General features: G+C 43.3%; 1 protein-coding gene, 1 long non-coding RNA gene and 1 gene segment (V, D, J or C); 1 reads left to right on the top strand and 2 right to left on the bottom strand.

Annotated features, from left to right (window-relative positions):
* LOC144697360 (uncharacterized) overlaps window positions 1-13,897 on the bottom strand; it is a 309,889-nt gene that overhangs the window by 48,421 nt on the left and 247,571 nt on the right. The gene's annotated exons all lie outside the window — the stretch shown is intronic.
* Window positions 1-13,897, top strand: part of LOC144697205 (uncharacterized) — a 306,206-nt gene that overhangs the window by 234,994 nt on the left and 57,315 nt on the right. The window lies entirely within an intron of this gene.
* On the bottom strand, window positions 8,942-13,235 carry LOC144698409 (Ig heavy chain C region, membrane-bound form-like). The segment is given in 4 exon segments: window positions 8,942-8,991; window positions 9,121-9,248; window positions 12,283-12,612; window positions 13,223-13,235. Coding segments are annotated over 4 exon segments (480 nt in total).

Here is a 13,897-nt window from a genome sequence, read left to right as displayed (position 1 = left end):
AGCCAATTTGGTGACATCCTTGCTTTCTGGACGTTTGTCTCTCCTGACGCCTCTGTCGCTATCGTTGTCTCTGGCTGTGCGTGTTCCTTTCCATGTGTCAATGTGGTTCAGTTCCTTGAGGGGGTGAACGCATTTTTACCATCGCAAACTTAACTCACTTTCATTATGCATCTTCATGGTAAATGGTACAGGGAATAACAGTAGGTTTAAAAGTTGCAAGAGGCGATGGACCTTTCTGAAATTCGGTCAGTATTTGGCTCTGTAGCTCAGTGATTAGAGTAGAATCCTTGTAAATTAGTGCAGCGTTCGATCCTGGCTGTGGCCTGCAATTAAACTTTAGCTTAGCCTAATGATAAGGTAAGCAGTGGGGGAGGATGCAGATTGGCTGAAAGAAATATATATATATACAGCTCAGGGCAAGTAAGATAGCAGATGGCACATCATTTCAGAATAGGTGAAGCTGCTCAGTCGGTCCAAAAGAATTTTTAAAAAGCCGAACTATTTCAGTACAGCCAGTACTGTACTGTATGCAAAAGCATGGGGCATTAGGAAGACCACATCTGGAGTCCTATTTACAGTACTGGTCTCCTTATTTAAGGACATATGTAAATGCATTAGCATGGTTCAGAGAAGGTTTACTGGACTGCTATGACACAGCAGTTGGTAAAGGCTGACTTAATCTTCATCAAGGCAACAATAACCCATAGACTTCAAACAGACACCAGACAAAGCACATTTTATCTTACGAACTCAAAATGAGGTTCCTTTCAATTTGCTCCTTCGCAGACACAATGGTAAGCTTACAGGAGGCTTAGATCTTCCATGCCTCTGAATTCCACGCACAATACCTAGCCTTCACTTTTAACGCAAAATCTCATTGTATCACCAGGCCCTTGAACTCCACTCTTCTAACAATAAACCCCTTTCATAGCAGCAATTTTATTAGTAATATGAACATATTGTTTGGTGTTTCCTAGCCAGGTGCAAGATTTCACCCCCAATCTTTGAATGGTTTATTCAACAGAATGCAAATGTGCTCTCTACCTTACTGTTTACACCTCAAAACTACTATACATCAACACACCCAGACTAGCTGGCTTTAATCCAATTGAGACACACGCAGACACATCCACAGACACAGACCCCACTACAAGTCCAATTTAAAAATAATTTCCAATAACATTATATACATTAATATCTCTTCATGACATAGACCATTACCAAGAAGGGGTTCATTGTTTTATGAGGAAATGTTGAACAAGTTAGGCTTGTGTCCACTGGAGTTTCAAAGAGTAAGAGATGATTTGATCGAAATCTTTAAGTTCCTGAAGGGCCTTGACAGGGTGGATGTGGAGAGGATGTTTCCTCTTGTGGGAGAATCCAGAACTTGGGGTCACAGTTTCAAAATAAGGCGTCGCTGATTTAAGGCAGAAATTAGGAGAATTTTTTTTCTCTCATAGGGTCATGAGTCTTCATAACTCTTCCTCAAAAGGCAGTGGAAGCAGAGTCTTTGAATATTTTAAAGGCAGAGCTAGATAGATTTTTGATCAACAAGGGGATGAAAGGCTACCAAGGGTAGGTGGGAGGTTGCAATCAGATCAGCCGTGATCTTATTGAATGGTGAAGCAGGCTTGAAGGGCCGAGTGAACTCACCTGCTCCTAGTTTGTGCGTTCGCACTTTATTTGAGTCAAGACTGCTAACCGACTCAGTGCCCAAATGCCACAAAGTCGAGAATGATTGAAATTTTCACTGAGCAGCACGTAAACAGCCAGTGGATTCACTCAGTGCGATGACCATAAGACCATAAGACATAGGAGCAGAAATTAGGCCATTCGGCCCATCGAGTCTACCCCGCCATTCAATCATGGCTGATAAGTTCCTCAACCCCATTCTCCCGCCTTCTCCCCGTAACCTTTGATCCCCTTACCAATCAAGAACCTATCTATCTCCGTCTTAAATACACTCAATGACCTGGCCTCCACAGCCTTCAATGGCAATGAATTCCATAGATTCACCGCTCTCTGGCTAAAGAAGTTTCTCCTCATCTCTGTTCTAAAAGGTCTTCCCTTTACTCTGAGGCTGTGCCCTCGGGTCCTAACCGCTCCTACTAATGGAAACATCTTCCCCACGTCCACTCTATCCAGGCCTTTCGGTATTCTGTAAGTTTCAATCAGATCCCCCCTCATCCTTCTAAACTCCATCGAGTATAGACCCAGAGTCCTCAAACGCTCCTCATACGCCTTTCATTCCTGGGATCATTCTCGTGAACCTCCTCTGGACCCTCTCCAGGGCCAGCACATCCTTCCTGAGATACGGGGCCCAAAATTGCTCACAATATTCTAAATGTGGTCTGACCAGAGCCTTAAAAAGCCTCAGCAGCACATCCCTGCTTTTATATTCTAGTCCTCTCGAAATAAATGCCAACATTGCATTTGCCTTCTAACTACCGATTCAACCTGCAAGGTAACTTTAAGAAAATCCTGGACTAGGACTCCCAAATCCCTTTGCACTCCAGATTTCTGAATTCTCTCCCCATTTAGAAAATAGTCTATGCCTCTCTTCTTCCTACCAAAGTACATGACCTCAGACTTCCCCACGTTATATTCCATCTGCCACTCCTTTGCCGATTCTCCTAACCTGTCTAAATCCTTCTGCAGCCTCCCGCTCCTCAAAACTACCTGTCCCTCCACGTATCTTTGTATCATCTGCAAGCTTAGCCAGGATGCCCTCAGTTCCTTCATCGAGATCATTAATGTATAAAGTGAAAAGTTGCGGTACCAACACTGACCCTTGTGGAACTCCACTAGTCACCGGGCGCCATCCTGAGAAGGACTCCCTTATCCCCACTCTCTGCCTCCTGTCAGACAGCCAATCTTCTATCCATGCTAGTACCTTGCCTCTAACACCATGGGCTCTTATCTTACTGAGCAGCCTCCTGTGCGGCACCTTGTCAAAGGCCTTCTGGAAGTCCAAGTAGATAACATCCATTGGCTCTCCTTTGTCTAACCTGCTCGTTACCTCCTCAAAGAATTCTAACAGATTTATCAGGCATGACCTCCCCTTGATGAAACCATGTTGACTTTGCCCTATTTTACCATACAATTCCAAGTATTCTGAAATCTCATCCTTTATTATGGACTCTAAAATCATACCAACGACCGAGGTCAGGCTAATTGCCCTGTAATTTCCCGTCTTTTTCCTCACTCCCTTCTTAAACAGGGGGGTTACATTAGCGATTTTCCAGTCCTCTGGGACCCTCCCTGACTCCAGTGATTCCTGAAAGATTACCACTAATGCCTCGACTATCTCTTCAGCTATCTCCTCCAGAACTCTTGGGTGTAATCCATCTGATCCAGATGATTTATCCACCTTCAGACCTTTCAGTTTTCCTAGCACCTTCTCCTTGGTAATGGGCAACATAGTCACCTCTGCCCCCCGATTCTCTTGAATTTTGGGGTTGTTACTCGTGTCTTCCTCCATGAAGACTGACGCAAAGTGCCTATTCAGTTCCTCCGCCATTTCTTTGTTCCCCATTATTACTTCTCCAGCATCATTTTCCAGCGGCCCATTGTCCACTTTTGCCTCTCTCTTATCCTTCATATATCTAAAAAAAAACTCTTGCAATCTGCTTTTATATTACTGGCTAGTTTACCCTCATATTTAATCTTCTCCCTCCTTATTTCTTTTTTTTTGTCCTCTGTTGGTCTTTGTAGACTTCCCAATCCCCTGGCTTCCCACTGCTCTTCGCCACATTCTATGCTTTCTCTTTAGCTTTTATGCTGTCCCTGACTTCCCTTGTTAGCCGTGGTTGCCTCGTCTTCCCTTTAGTATGCTTCTTCCTCCTAGGTATGAATTTTTGCTTTGTCTCCCAAATTGCTCCCAGAAACTCCTGCCATTGCTGTTCCACTGTCTTTCCTGCTAGGCTCATATCCCATTCAATCCTGGCCAGCTCCTCCATCATGCCTCTGCAGTTACCTTTATTCAACTGTAATACCGTTACATCTGATTCCATCTTTTTCCTCTCAAATTGCAGGGTAAATTCTTTCATATTATGGTCACTTCCTCCTAAGGGTTCCTTCACCTTAAGCTCCCTTATCAAATCTGCCTCATTACATATCACTAAATCTAGAATTGCCTGTTCCCTAGTAGTCTCCACCACAAGCTGCTCCAAAAAGCCATCTCGTAGACATTCCACACATTCCTTTTCTTGGGATCCACTACCCATTTCATTTTACCAGTCTACCTGCATATTGAAATCCCTCATGATCACTGTAACCTTGTCTTTCTTACACACCTTTTCTATCTCCTGGTGTATCTTATGCCCCACATCCTGACTACTGTTTGGAGGCCTGTACATAACTCCCATTATGGGTTTTTTGCCTTTGCGGTTCCTCAACTCTATCCACACAGATTCTACATCATCTGAAACTACGTCGTTTCTTGCTATCGATTTAATTTCATTTCTTACTAACAAAGCAACCCCACTCCCTCTGCCAACCTGCCTATCTTTTCGATTGGGTGTATATCGTTGGATATTTAGCTCCCAGTCCTGATCCCCCTGCAGCCATGTCTCCGTGATGCCCACCATATCATACCTGCCAATTTCAATCTGCGCCACAAGCTCATTTACCTTATTTCGTACACTGCGTGCATTCAGATACAACACATTTAGTCCTGTGTTTCCCGTCCCCCTTTTCATTGTCGTCCCTTTATCTGATGTGCTTGAAGTTAGATTCCTAGCCCTTTCCTAACACTCTGTCCTATTTCGTGTTCTGGAGACTTTAATAGCCTCTCTTGGGCTCTCCTTCCTTTTCAGTTTTTTCATAATTTTCCATGAAGTTGAATCCACCTCCCCACCCCCCCACCACCCCCCCACCCCCCCAACCACCACCCACATGCTAACCTGCTGCTTTGTTTCCCATTCATCATACTTCTTGGAGTTTTACCCTTCCCTTCCCCCCCCCCCACTTTCTAGTTGTGTGTTCCAGTTCTAGATGTGCTAGAATCAATTTTTATTTGTTGCTTTGAACCCAATATTTCTAATGGGTTGGATGTTATGCATATGTTTGATCTAATTTATCTTATTTTCTTTGAAATGAATATTCATAAAACTATTTGTCTGGGAACTTACTGGATAACAGCAGGGCTGGCAAAGTTTGGACAACATTTCCTTGTAGCCAAAGGACACGACGCAGAACTATGTTGGTAATATAAGTAGAATCAATAGAGAGAATCGACTGGCCCTCGATGGTGTCAAACCACCGATGATCGGGTTGGTAGCTGAATTCGCGAAACAAGATGTTACGCAAACATTTGGTGACCTACTAGTTAGGATTCGGTGATCTCATTGCCCAGGTTTGATTCCCGGTCTTGCTGTTGTGCAAAATGTCACAACCAGAAAGCAATTTCTGATTCAAAAAGTCCATCGCCCTTAGAACCTCATCCCCTTCCCACAGCACCTTCCCATACAATCGCAGGAGTTGTAACACCTGCCCCTTTACCTCCTCCCTTCTCATTGTTCAAGGCCCCAAACAGTCCTTTCAGGTGAAGCAGAGATTTACTTGCACTTCTTACAATTCAGGCTGTTGTATTCACTGCTCACAATGTGGTCTTCTGCACACTGGAGAGAATAAACACAGACTGGCTGCCCGCTTTGCAGAACACCTTCACACAGTCCAGAAGAATGACCCAGACCTGTCTTTCACTTGCCATTGTAATTCACCATCTTGCCCTCACGCTCACATTTCTGTCCGTAGCCTTCTACACTGTTCCAGTGAAGCCCAACGCAAACTGGAGGAACAGCACCTCATCTTCTCATTAGGCACTTTACAGCATTCTGGACTCAACACTGAGGTCAACAAATTCACACCATGAACTCCATCCTCCATTTTAATTTCCCTGCAGCACCCCCGTCCACCAAGTGCCAGTCTGCATCTTATTCTTCTGTTTTGCTTTCAGACAGCGCTGACCCTTTTTCTGTTATTAACACATTTTGCTATTTTGCTTCCAGTCAGTGCTGACCTTTGTCTAGATATTAATGCCTGCTTTCATAATTAATAATATGATTCCCGTTGCCTTTGACTTGTGTTCCATGATATCTTTGTCATTAAACCTCTCCTGACCTCCAACCTATCCCTGAACTTTTTTGCTCCATCTGCTCCACCCACCCTCGTCAGCAGCATAAAACCCATTAGATTTCTACCTCCTTTCAGTTCTGAAGAAGGGTTATATGGACTGGAAACATTAACTATGTTTCTGTCTCCACAGATACTGCCAGACCTGTCGGGAACTTCAGCGCCCCCCTGTTTTTATTAGAGCACGAATTCCTGGCTTTATCATAATATAAAATGCATAGCAAATCGGCCAAAATCCATGGAACGAGGAGCAGAGTTAAAGTTCCACCTGGGTATTAAATAGAACTGAAAATGACTGAGGCGGAGGTTGAGATTTGAAAGATGTAACATGAAAGTGGAGGAATTTGATATCGCCTTGCAAGTTTCACAGGAGCTGCAGTGATTAGGTTGGTGGCTTTTGGAAATTGAATTTTTCAATTCACAGCTTTTGGTGCTATTTCACCACACTAACAATTTCATGTTCTTGCCAATGGCAATGTTGTTTTAATTGGCTGAATAGGACATTTTGTCTCTGGAGAAAGTGGTCTGAAACGAAAAAAAATGGCAAAAGTATCATTCAGCAAAATGCAGGGGAAGCCTCCCTGCTGGCCTTGTGGCTGGGACCCTCTGTGGCCCGGGTTCAATTTCTCGTGTGGGAATGAGGGTTCTTTGCTCATGTCCACACTGTTTAAACAGAGCGATTTTATTATTGATTAAAAACTGAAAACGCATAACCGAATCAGCGGAGTGAGAGTTTGAAGCATCCCATCAGAGATGGTATCAGAGGGAATGGAGCAGGGAGAGAGGATCCCTGGGGTGATGGCCAGTGAGTTCAGGAGGATGGTGTCAGGAGGAATGGAGCAGGGAGAGAGGATCCCTGGGGTGATGTTGAGTGAGTTCAGGAGGATGGTATCAAAGGGAATGGAGCAGGGAGAGAGGATCCCTGGGGTGATGTTGAGTGAGTTCAGGAGGATAGTATCAGGGAATGGAGCAGGGAGAGAGGATTCCTGGGGTGATGTTCCGTGAATTCAGTTGTTTGTTGCGTCAGGCAGGCTGCAGTGCCTGGGAATTTCCACGATTTGTGCTCCTTGGTGTTCCTGATAAGCCCCAAACTGTGGTAATACTTCGCAGGATTACTCCTCGATAATGTGTCTGGGTGACATCGGCCCTAGACTCTAGAAATCATCCCATGATTTGTGTCAACGGTTCAGTCTGCGGTATTTGTGTATTTTTTGTTATTCATTTATGCGATGTGGGCGTGGCTCTGGGCCAGCATTTATTGCCTGTCCCTTATTGCATTGAGAAGGTGGATTGTGACGTCTCTGCCTTGTGAGTGTTTAATTGGACAAAGTACAGAGATTCCAGGCGAATGGTCTGGGCGCATGGGTTCAAATCTCAACATGGCAGCTACTGGAATGTTAATTCAATTAATAAAATCTGGAATTGAAAACAGGCTTCAGTAATGGTGACCATGACAACTATCACCGATTGTCATAAAAATCCATCTGCTGCACTAATGTCCTTTAGTGAAGGAAATCTGCCACCCTTACCCGGCCTGGCTGACATGGGATTCCAGGTCTACAGCAATGTGACTGACACTTAACTGACATCTGAAATTGCCTCGGAAGCCGGGCTATTCGGGGCGGCCTTTCCAGCGACACCCACACCTCATGAAAGGGTAAATTTTGGAAATTGAATTTTTCAATTCACAGCTTTTGGTGCTATTTCACCACACTATCAATTTCATGTTCTTGCCAATGGCAATGTTGTTTTAATTGGCTGAATAGGTCATTTTGACTCTGGAGAAAGTGGTCTGAAACGAAAAAAAATGGCAAAAGTATCATTCAGCAATATGAGGTAAAGAGGTAAAAAAACATTTACTCTTATCTAACCCCTGCTACACCGACCCTTGGAGTGTTTGATGGGACAGTGTAAAGGAAACTTTCATCCTCCATATACTGTCCTGTATGAGCCTCTGATGAAGCAGATACCTGCTGTTTACAATTACCTGACATGTGACTGTGACAGACTTGAGTATGAGTGAAATCACCGAGGCTCCCCTCGCTATACAATCATTCTGGCTCTGAGGTTTGCCATTAAAAGGCAGAGGTAAAGGTGTATTAACACCAATGGGTCGCTGGGTGGCGCAGTGACTCTTTCACTGAAGGGCCTTGGGCTCTGAAGAAGAGTCATGAGGACTCGAAACGTTAACACTATTTTGTCTCCACAGATGCTGTGAGACCTGCTGAGTTTTTCCAGCATTTTCTGTTTTTGTTTCACATTCCAGACAGGACTGGTTAAAAACACCTGTCTGGGAAAGGGGAGGAAACAGTGTAATAGGGAAAATGGAGTGATGTCGATGGGTTTGGGGGAAAGGAGCTCAGCAAAGTCAGTTCGTTTCACATTCATGATTTATTAACAACTTCGGAGAACCTTTTACAGAAAAGTTTATTTTAAAGTTAACTAACTGAATATGATGACTGAGAGTCACATTGAGAACAGAACACATTCGCTCTGAGCTGCCAACTGTATGTACAGCAGTAACAGACACCAGAAAGAGAAAACAGGAGCTCAACATAAAGGGAAGGGAATAATTGTGAATGAGGAATGAGAAAAGCTGCTTATTTACACATGGAATTCAAACTACTCTGGAATTATAAGCTACAATTACAATACAGCCATAATTATCTCGCACATTTCAAACAGAGAAACGGAAATACCGTCCATGACTGTCTCAGTTACAAATTCGCAAACATAAACTGAAGGTTTTACATTTTTAAAGTCACCGTGAGGACATATTTTAAATTCGTAATACAGAGATCTCAATAAAGAGCTGAGGAAAATCTACGGTGTCCAAAATTCAACCGGTCACTTGATCTGCAAAAGAGGATAAAATAATGAAGCAGATGTTAAAATCTGGGACATTTATGTTAATGTTTTAATCATTGAGAGATTTTTCAAACCGCTTCTGTCAGCTTGAAGTGTGAGTGGATTGAATCTTCTCACCTTCACCAGAGTGACGGCAGTGCGGTAGAAAATTCTCAGGAAGAACAGAATGATGAATGTAGAAGCGGTTGTCCAGATGTTGCCGTTATCATCCTCAGAGTCTTCAATCCAGATGCGATCTGTGGAATCTGCGAGGATATAGCCAAGGACATATAATTAGGTTGTTTATTAATCTAGGAGATCTTTTTAAAAATATTCTCTTTACTCTTTCCTAAGTTATTAATGAATTCTCTATTTTAATGTTCAATTAACTACTGTTAAGCTCGTGAATCTCAGCAACCTATCTCTGTAACTATACCCACAGCTGTTCTTCCTTTACAATCCTCGTAGAGTCCGTGTCAGAAAATATGGAAAATTATCTCCAGTATCAGTTCATTTTCGAACAATTTCATACGATCTATTATTGGAGAATATTATGATGGATATCGAGAGAGGTTCACTGAGAACTTATTTGGAAACTGTGAACGTTGCTTTTTAAAAGCTCAGATGCGATTTCCCATCTTGTTTGTTTATTTGTGATGGAAATGTTTGGTGCATCATTAACTTAAATCACTTTCTCAGTAAGAACATTGTTTCAGTGTGTTTATCGGATCATTATGTAAGAGGGACAATTGCCGGAGGGTACGTCCGTTAAAAAAGTACATTTGAATTATACTTTCTTCAATAGCCTGGCGTTTGTGTCGTGCTTTCGCTTTTGTGTATGACTGCATGAGTATATCGTGCCTTGCATCACTCTTTGTTTGTGTGTCCATATGAGTGTATGGGTATTGAGGTGTGTTCATTTGCCAATGAGTGCTGACTTGTGCATTTTTGTGTCTGCGTCTGCATGTATATTTTGTTTTTTTGCCAATGTGTATGTATGAGTGTGTTATTGTGTGTGTTTATGTGTTGCTATCTTTGTTTGTTTATTACTATCTGTGTTAATGTGTGTTTATACGTTCTTGTCTGCTAATATGAATGTTAATGTTTCTTTTTGTGTTGCACATATGTGTCAGCATATTAAAGTCTGTGTTACAGCGTCTGTGTGTGTGTGTGTGCGTGTGTGTGAGAGAGAGAGAGAGTTTTTAATTTGTGTATTTGTGTGTTGATGAATATTTAGAACTATGTATCAATATGTGTTTATGTTTTCATACGTACTAACTTGTGTTTTTTGTGTTCTCGTGTGTATAAGCGTGTTTCATGTTTGTGTCTACATGTGTGCCTGTGAATATGTTAGTCTGTTCCTCTATATGTTTGTCTGGGTGTCGTCTGCTCATGTGTGTGCATGTGTTCATGCGTGTCCATGCACTTGTTTTAAAGTGTATGATAGTGTGTGTCTTTCTGTCTGTATTTCAGTCATTGTGAATGTGTGATGATGCATATTTGTGTCCTTGTATGAGTCTGGTTGTCTGGTTTTATCTGTTTGTGTGTGTGTGATTGTGTATATGTGTGTATGTGATTGTGTGTGTGTGTGTGTTCCTGTGCCTGCATTTGTGTGTGTATTTGTGTTTCTGTGTGATTGTGTGTGTGTGATTGTGTGCGTGTGTGTGATTGTGTGTGCGTGTGTGTGTCTGTCTGTGCGTCTGTGCCCATGTGTTTGTGTGTGCGTGCGTGTGTATTTGTCTATGTGTGTGTGTTTGTGTGTCTGCCTGTGTTTGTGTGTGTCTGTGCCTGTGTGTGTGTGTGTGTGTGTGTGTGTGTGTGTGTGCGCCTATGTATGTATGTGTGTGTGTGTCTGCGTGTCTGTGCCTATGTGTGTATATATGTATGTTTGTGTGCGTCCATTTCTGTCCCTTGTGTGCATTTTGACTATTTTTCCGAGTTTCACCAGGTCCCAACGATCGAGTCTGACCCTGATGGTGAAAATTTTGGTGAATATTTTCAATGTTCTGTGTATGAACGTATTTTCTGTTAGGTGCAAGGTGATATCAGGTGAACGAATGCAAACAATCAACCATGTGCCTCATAAAATTCAGGGACTGAACCTTGAACAATCCAGGGAGGCTTCAATCACCAGTGTGGATTTGGATGATAGGAAATCAATCTTAGCATAAGCTTAACAGGAACAAGAGTGTCAAAACTTCTTCAAATTATGCTGCATAAATATATATTTTACAATATTTTAAGCACGATGGGACTTTAAAACCTGTGGCCAGTAAGTTAGAAGCCGACTTGGGCTGTTGGTAAGTGGGTCCTTACAGTAGAGACCCATTCCCTTCCAGATTCTCTGCTCGGGCACCGAGAGTCCAGTGAGTTTATAGTTTTACTCTGTCTGGTTGGCGAAGCAATTTCCCTTTCGATTCTTTCTGCTGAGAAGGTGGAGACACACCGGGTTAACCAATGACCTTCCTTGTCTTTCTGTTTAGCAAGTGGAGGTAAAATTAGCTAAAAATTTTCCTTTCAGTTTTCTCTGTTAGGAAAGTAGGGGGACAGTGGATTAACAATTTCCCTTCCCCCTCCCTCTCTTGGGGAAGTGGGAGTACGGTGGGTTAACAATTTCCCTTCCCCCTCTCCCTGTTGGGGAAGTGGAGGTACAGTGGGTTAACAATTTCCCTTTCCCTTCTCTCTGTTGGGGAAGTGGGGGAATAGTGGGTTAAAAATTTCCCTTCCCCCTCCCTCTCTTGGGGAAGTGGGGGTACAGTGGGTTAACAATTTTCCTTCCCCCTCTCTCTGATGGAGATTGTTGGGACATGTCTCTGTGTGACCCTCACTTCAGTTCCCAGTGGGTGTGGTGCAGCAGCTTAAAGCTGACATCCATTTTAAAGGAATGGACAATAAGAGAAGCAGGAATACCAAGATCTAAATGTGCTGAGTTTGTTTGCCGGAAATGGGAAATTGTCAGATTTCTCCCAAGTGGGAGGAGAGTTGGTGAAGTTATTTTGCAGAATCCTGTAACGAATGAGCTTTACTCTGTCTCTAACTCAGCGTGTATCTGAGCTGGGAGCACTGGGTGTACAAGACATGGGTGTGAGTCCTGTAAATATCCGATTTTAACTAAACAGGTCTAACATTAGCAAAAGTGGAAAACAATATTAATTAAGCGATTGTGTATTTAAATCACGATTGGAGAAAAGGACTTTCTTATTTTTTTATTGAAGTTTGAAATGTAACCGAGGGATTCTCATTGACATGAATTAACGGTGTCCATCAGTGCAAGGGAAATGTTCACAAAACTCGGTTTACTGCTGGATTTATCAACCGTTCTGTTGATGATCTTCAAGGGGATCGCTTCATGTCCCACCACACAGGAGTAAGAAGCGCCGCTGGCCCACTCCTCCGCTGCAATGGATAACAGGCTGTACATGAAGAAGGAGCTATTGCCGTTCTCCGCCACCGCCTCGGTGTTCTTGTAGTTCCCGGGATTCAACGGCTTGTCATTGACGGTCCACTTGACGAAGATCCCTCGTGGGGAGAAACCTCTCACTAAGCAGCTGAGGGAGACAAATCTCTGAGCGGAGACATCTTCTGCCGAGGGCAGGAAGACAGACGCAGACGGTTCCTGCGGATTTTTACCTGCAGAAAATGTACAATAAATGTCAATAAACTGGATAATTTCGGAGACAATGAAACCACTGGTTAGATGTGAGAGAAATGTTTTTGGGTTGAATATTGAAGGTTTACATTATCTGCTTCTTGGAAATATATCGCCGTTCCTTTACTGTCGCTGGGTCAAAATTCTGGAACTCCCTCCCTGACAGCACTGTGGGTGCACCTACACCACAGGGACTGCAGCAGTTCAAGAAGGCAGCTCACCACCACCTTCTCAAGGGCAATTAGGGATGGGCAATAAACTCTGGCCCAGACAGCGAAGCACACATCCCATTAATTAATAAATTAAAATCTTTGGGATCTGTCCGGTTTTGCAGCTCGGAGCAGAGGTGGACATAATCCTTTTTCCTGAGAACTTATGGGGTTGGACTAGAAAGTTTCTCAAAGTTTACAGCATAGAAACAGGCTATTCGGCCCAACTGGTCTGTGTTGGTGTTTAAGTTCCACACCAGGCTCCTCCCACCTTACTGCATCGAAACCCAACAGCAGAGCCTTCAATTCATTGTTCATTCATCTACTTACTAATTTCCTCCTTGAAGCCTACAGGCCCAGATCGTTTAGTTAGTGGAATTACCAGAGTAGACCATGAATACACTGAACAGTAAATATTAACCCCCACACTGGATATAAACACAATGACTCACTTAATGCTTCAATCTCACCACTCACCTGGTTCCTTGTGGAAGGAACTTCTTAAAGGAGTCGGCAGATCCTGATTGCTCACCACACTGTAGAACTCAGCCCCACTCAGCCAGGCTTGTATCGAGATGTTTACATTGCTGACCACGCTGTCAGAATCCTCTCCCGGTTAGACGGCAATCTCTGGTTTCAAAGGCTTCTTTTCTTGGGTCCAGGACACGAGGACTGGATGATGAGCATTAGAAACGATGCAGGTTAAGGTCACCGTCGCCTCCAGTAAGACCTGTTCTATTGGTGGTGGCAGTAGAGTAATTGTGGGATCGTTGGGGCAGTGGTGATCACCTGTAAGACAGAAATGAAAATCAACCAAAGTTTCACCTTAAGAATCAGGGCAGCATTATTCATAAGGACATAAGAACATTAGATTTAGGAGCAGGAATAGGCCATTCGGCCCTTCAAGCCTGCCCCACCATTCAATAAGATCGCGGCTGATCTGCCCCAGGCCTCAACTCCTCTTTCATGCTCAACTCCTCATTACCCTCAACTCCCCGATGTTTCAAAAATCTACCTATCTCCTCTTCAAATACTTTGTGACCTAGTCTCCACAACT

The sequence above is a fragment of the Cetorhinus maximus genome, chromosome 23 (assembly GCF_964194155.1).
Source record: "Cetorhinus maximus chromosome 23, sCetMax3.hap1.1, whole genome shotgun sequence".
Lineage (NCBI taxonomy): Eukaryota > Metazoa > Chordata > Chondrichthyes > Lamniformes > Cetorhinidae > Cetorhinus > Cetorhinus maximus.
This window is presented reverse-complemented; position numbering and strand designations above follow the sequence as displayed.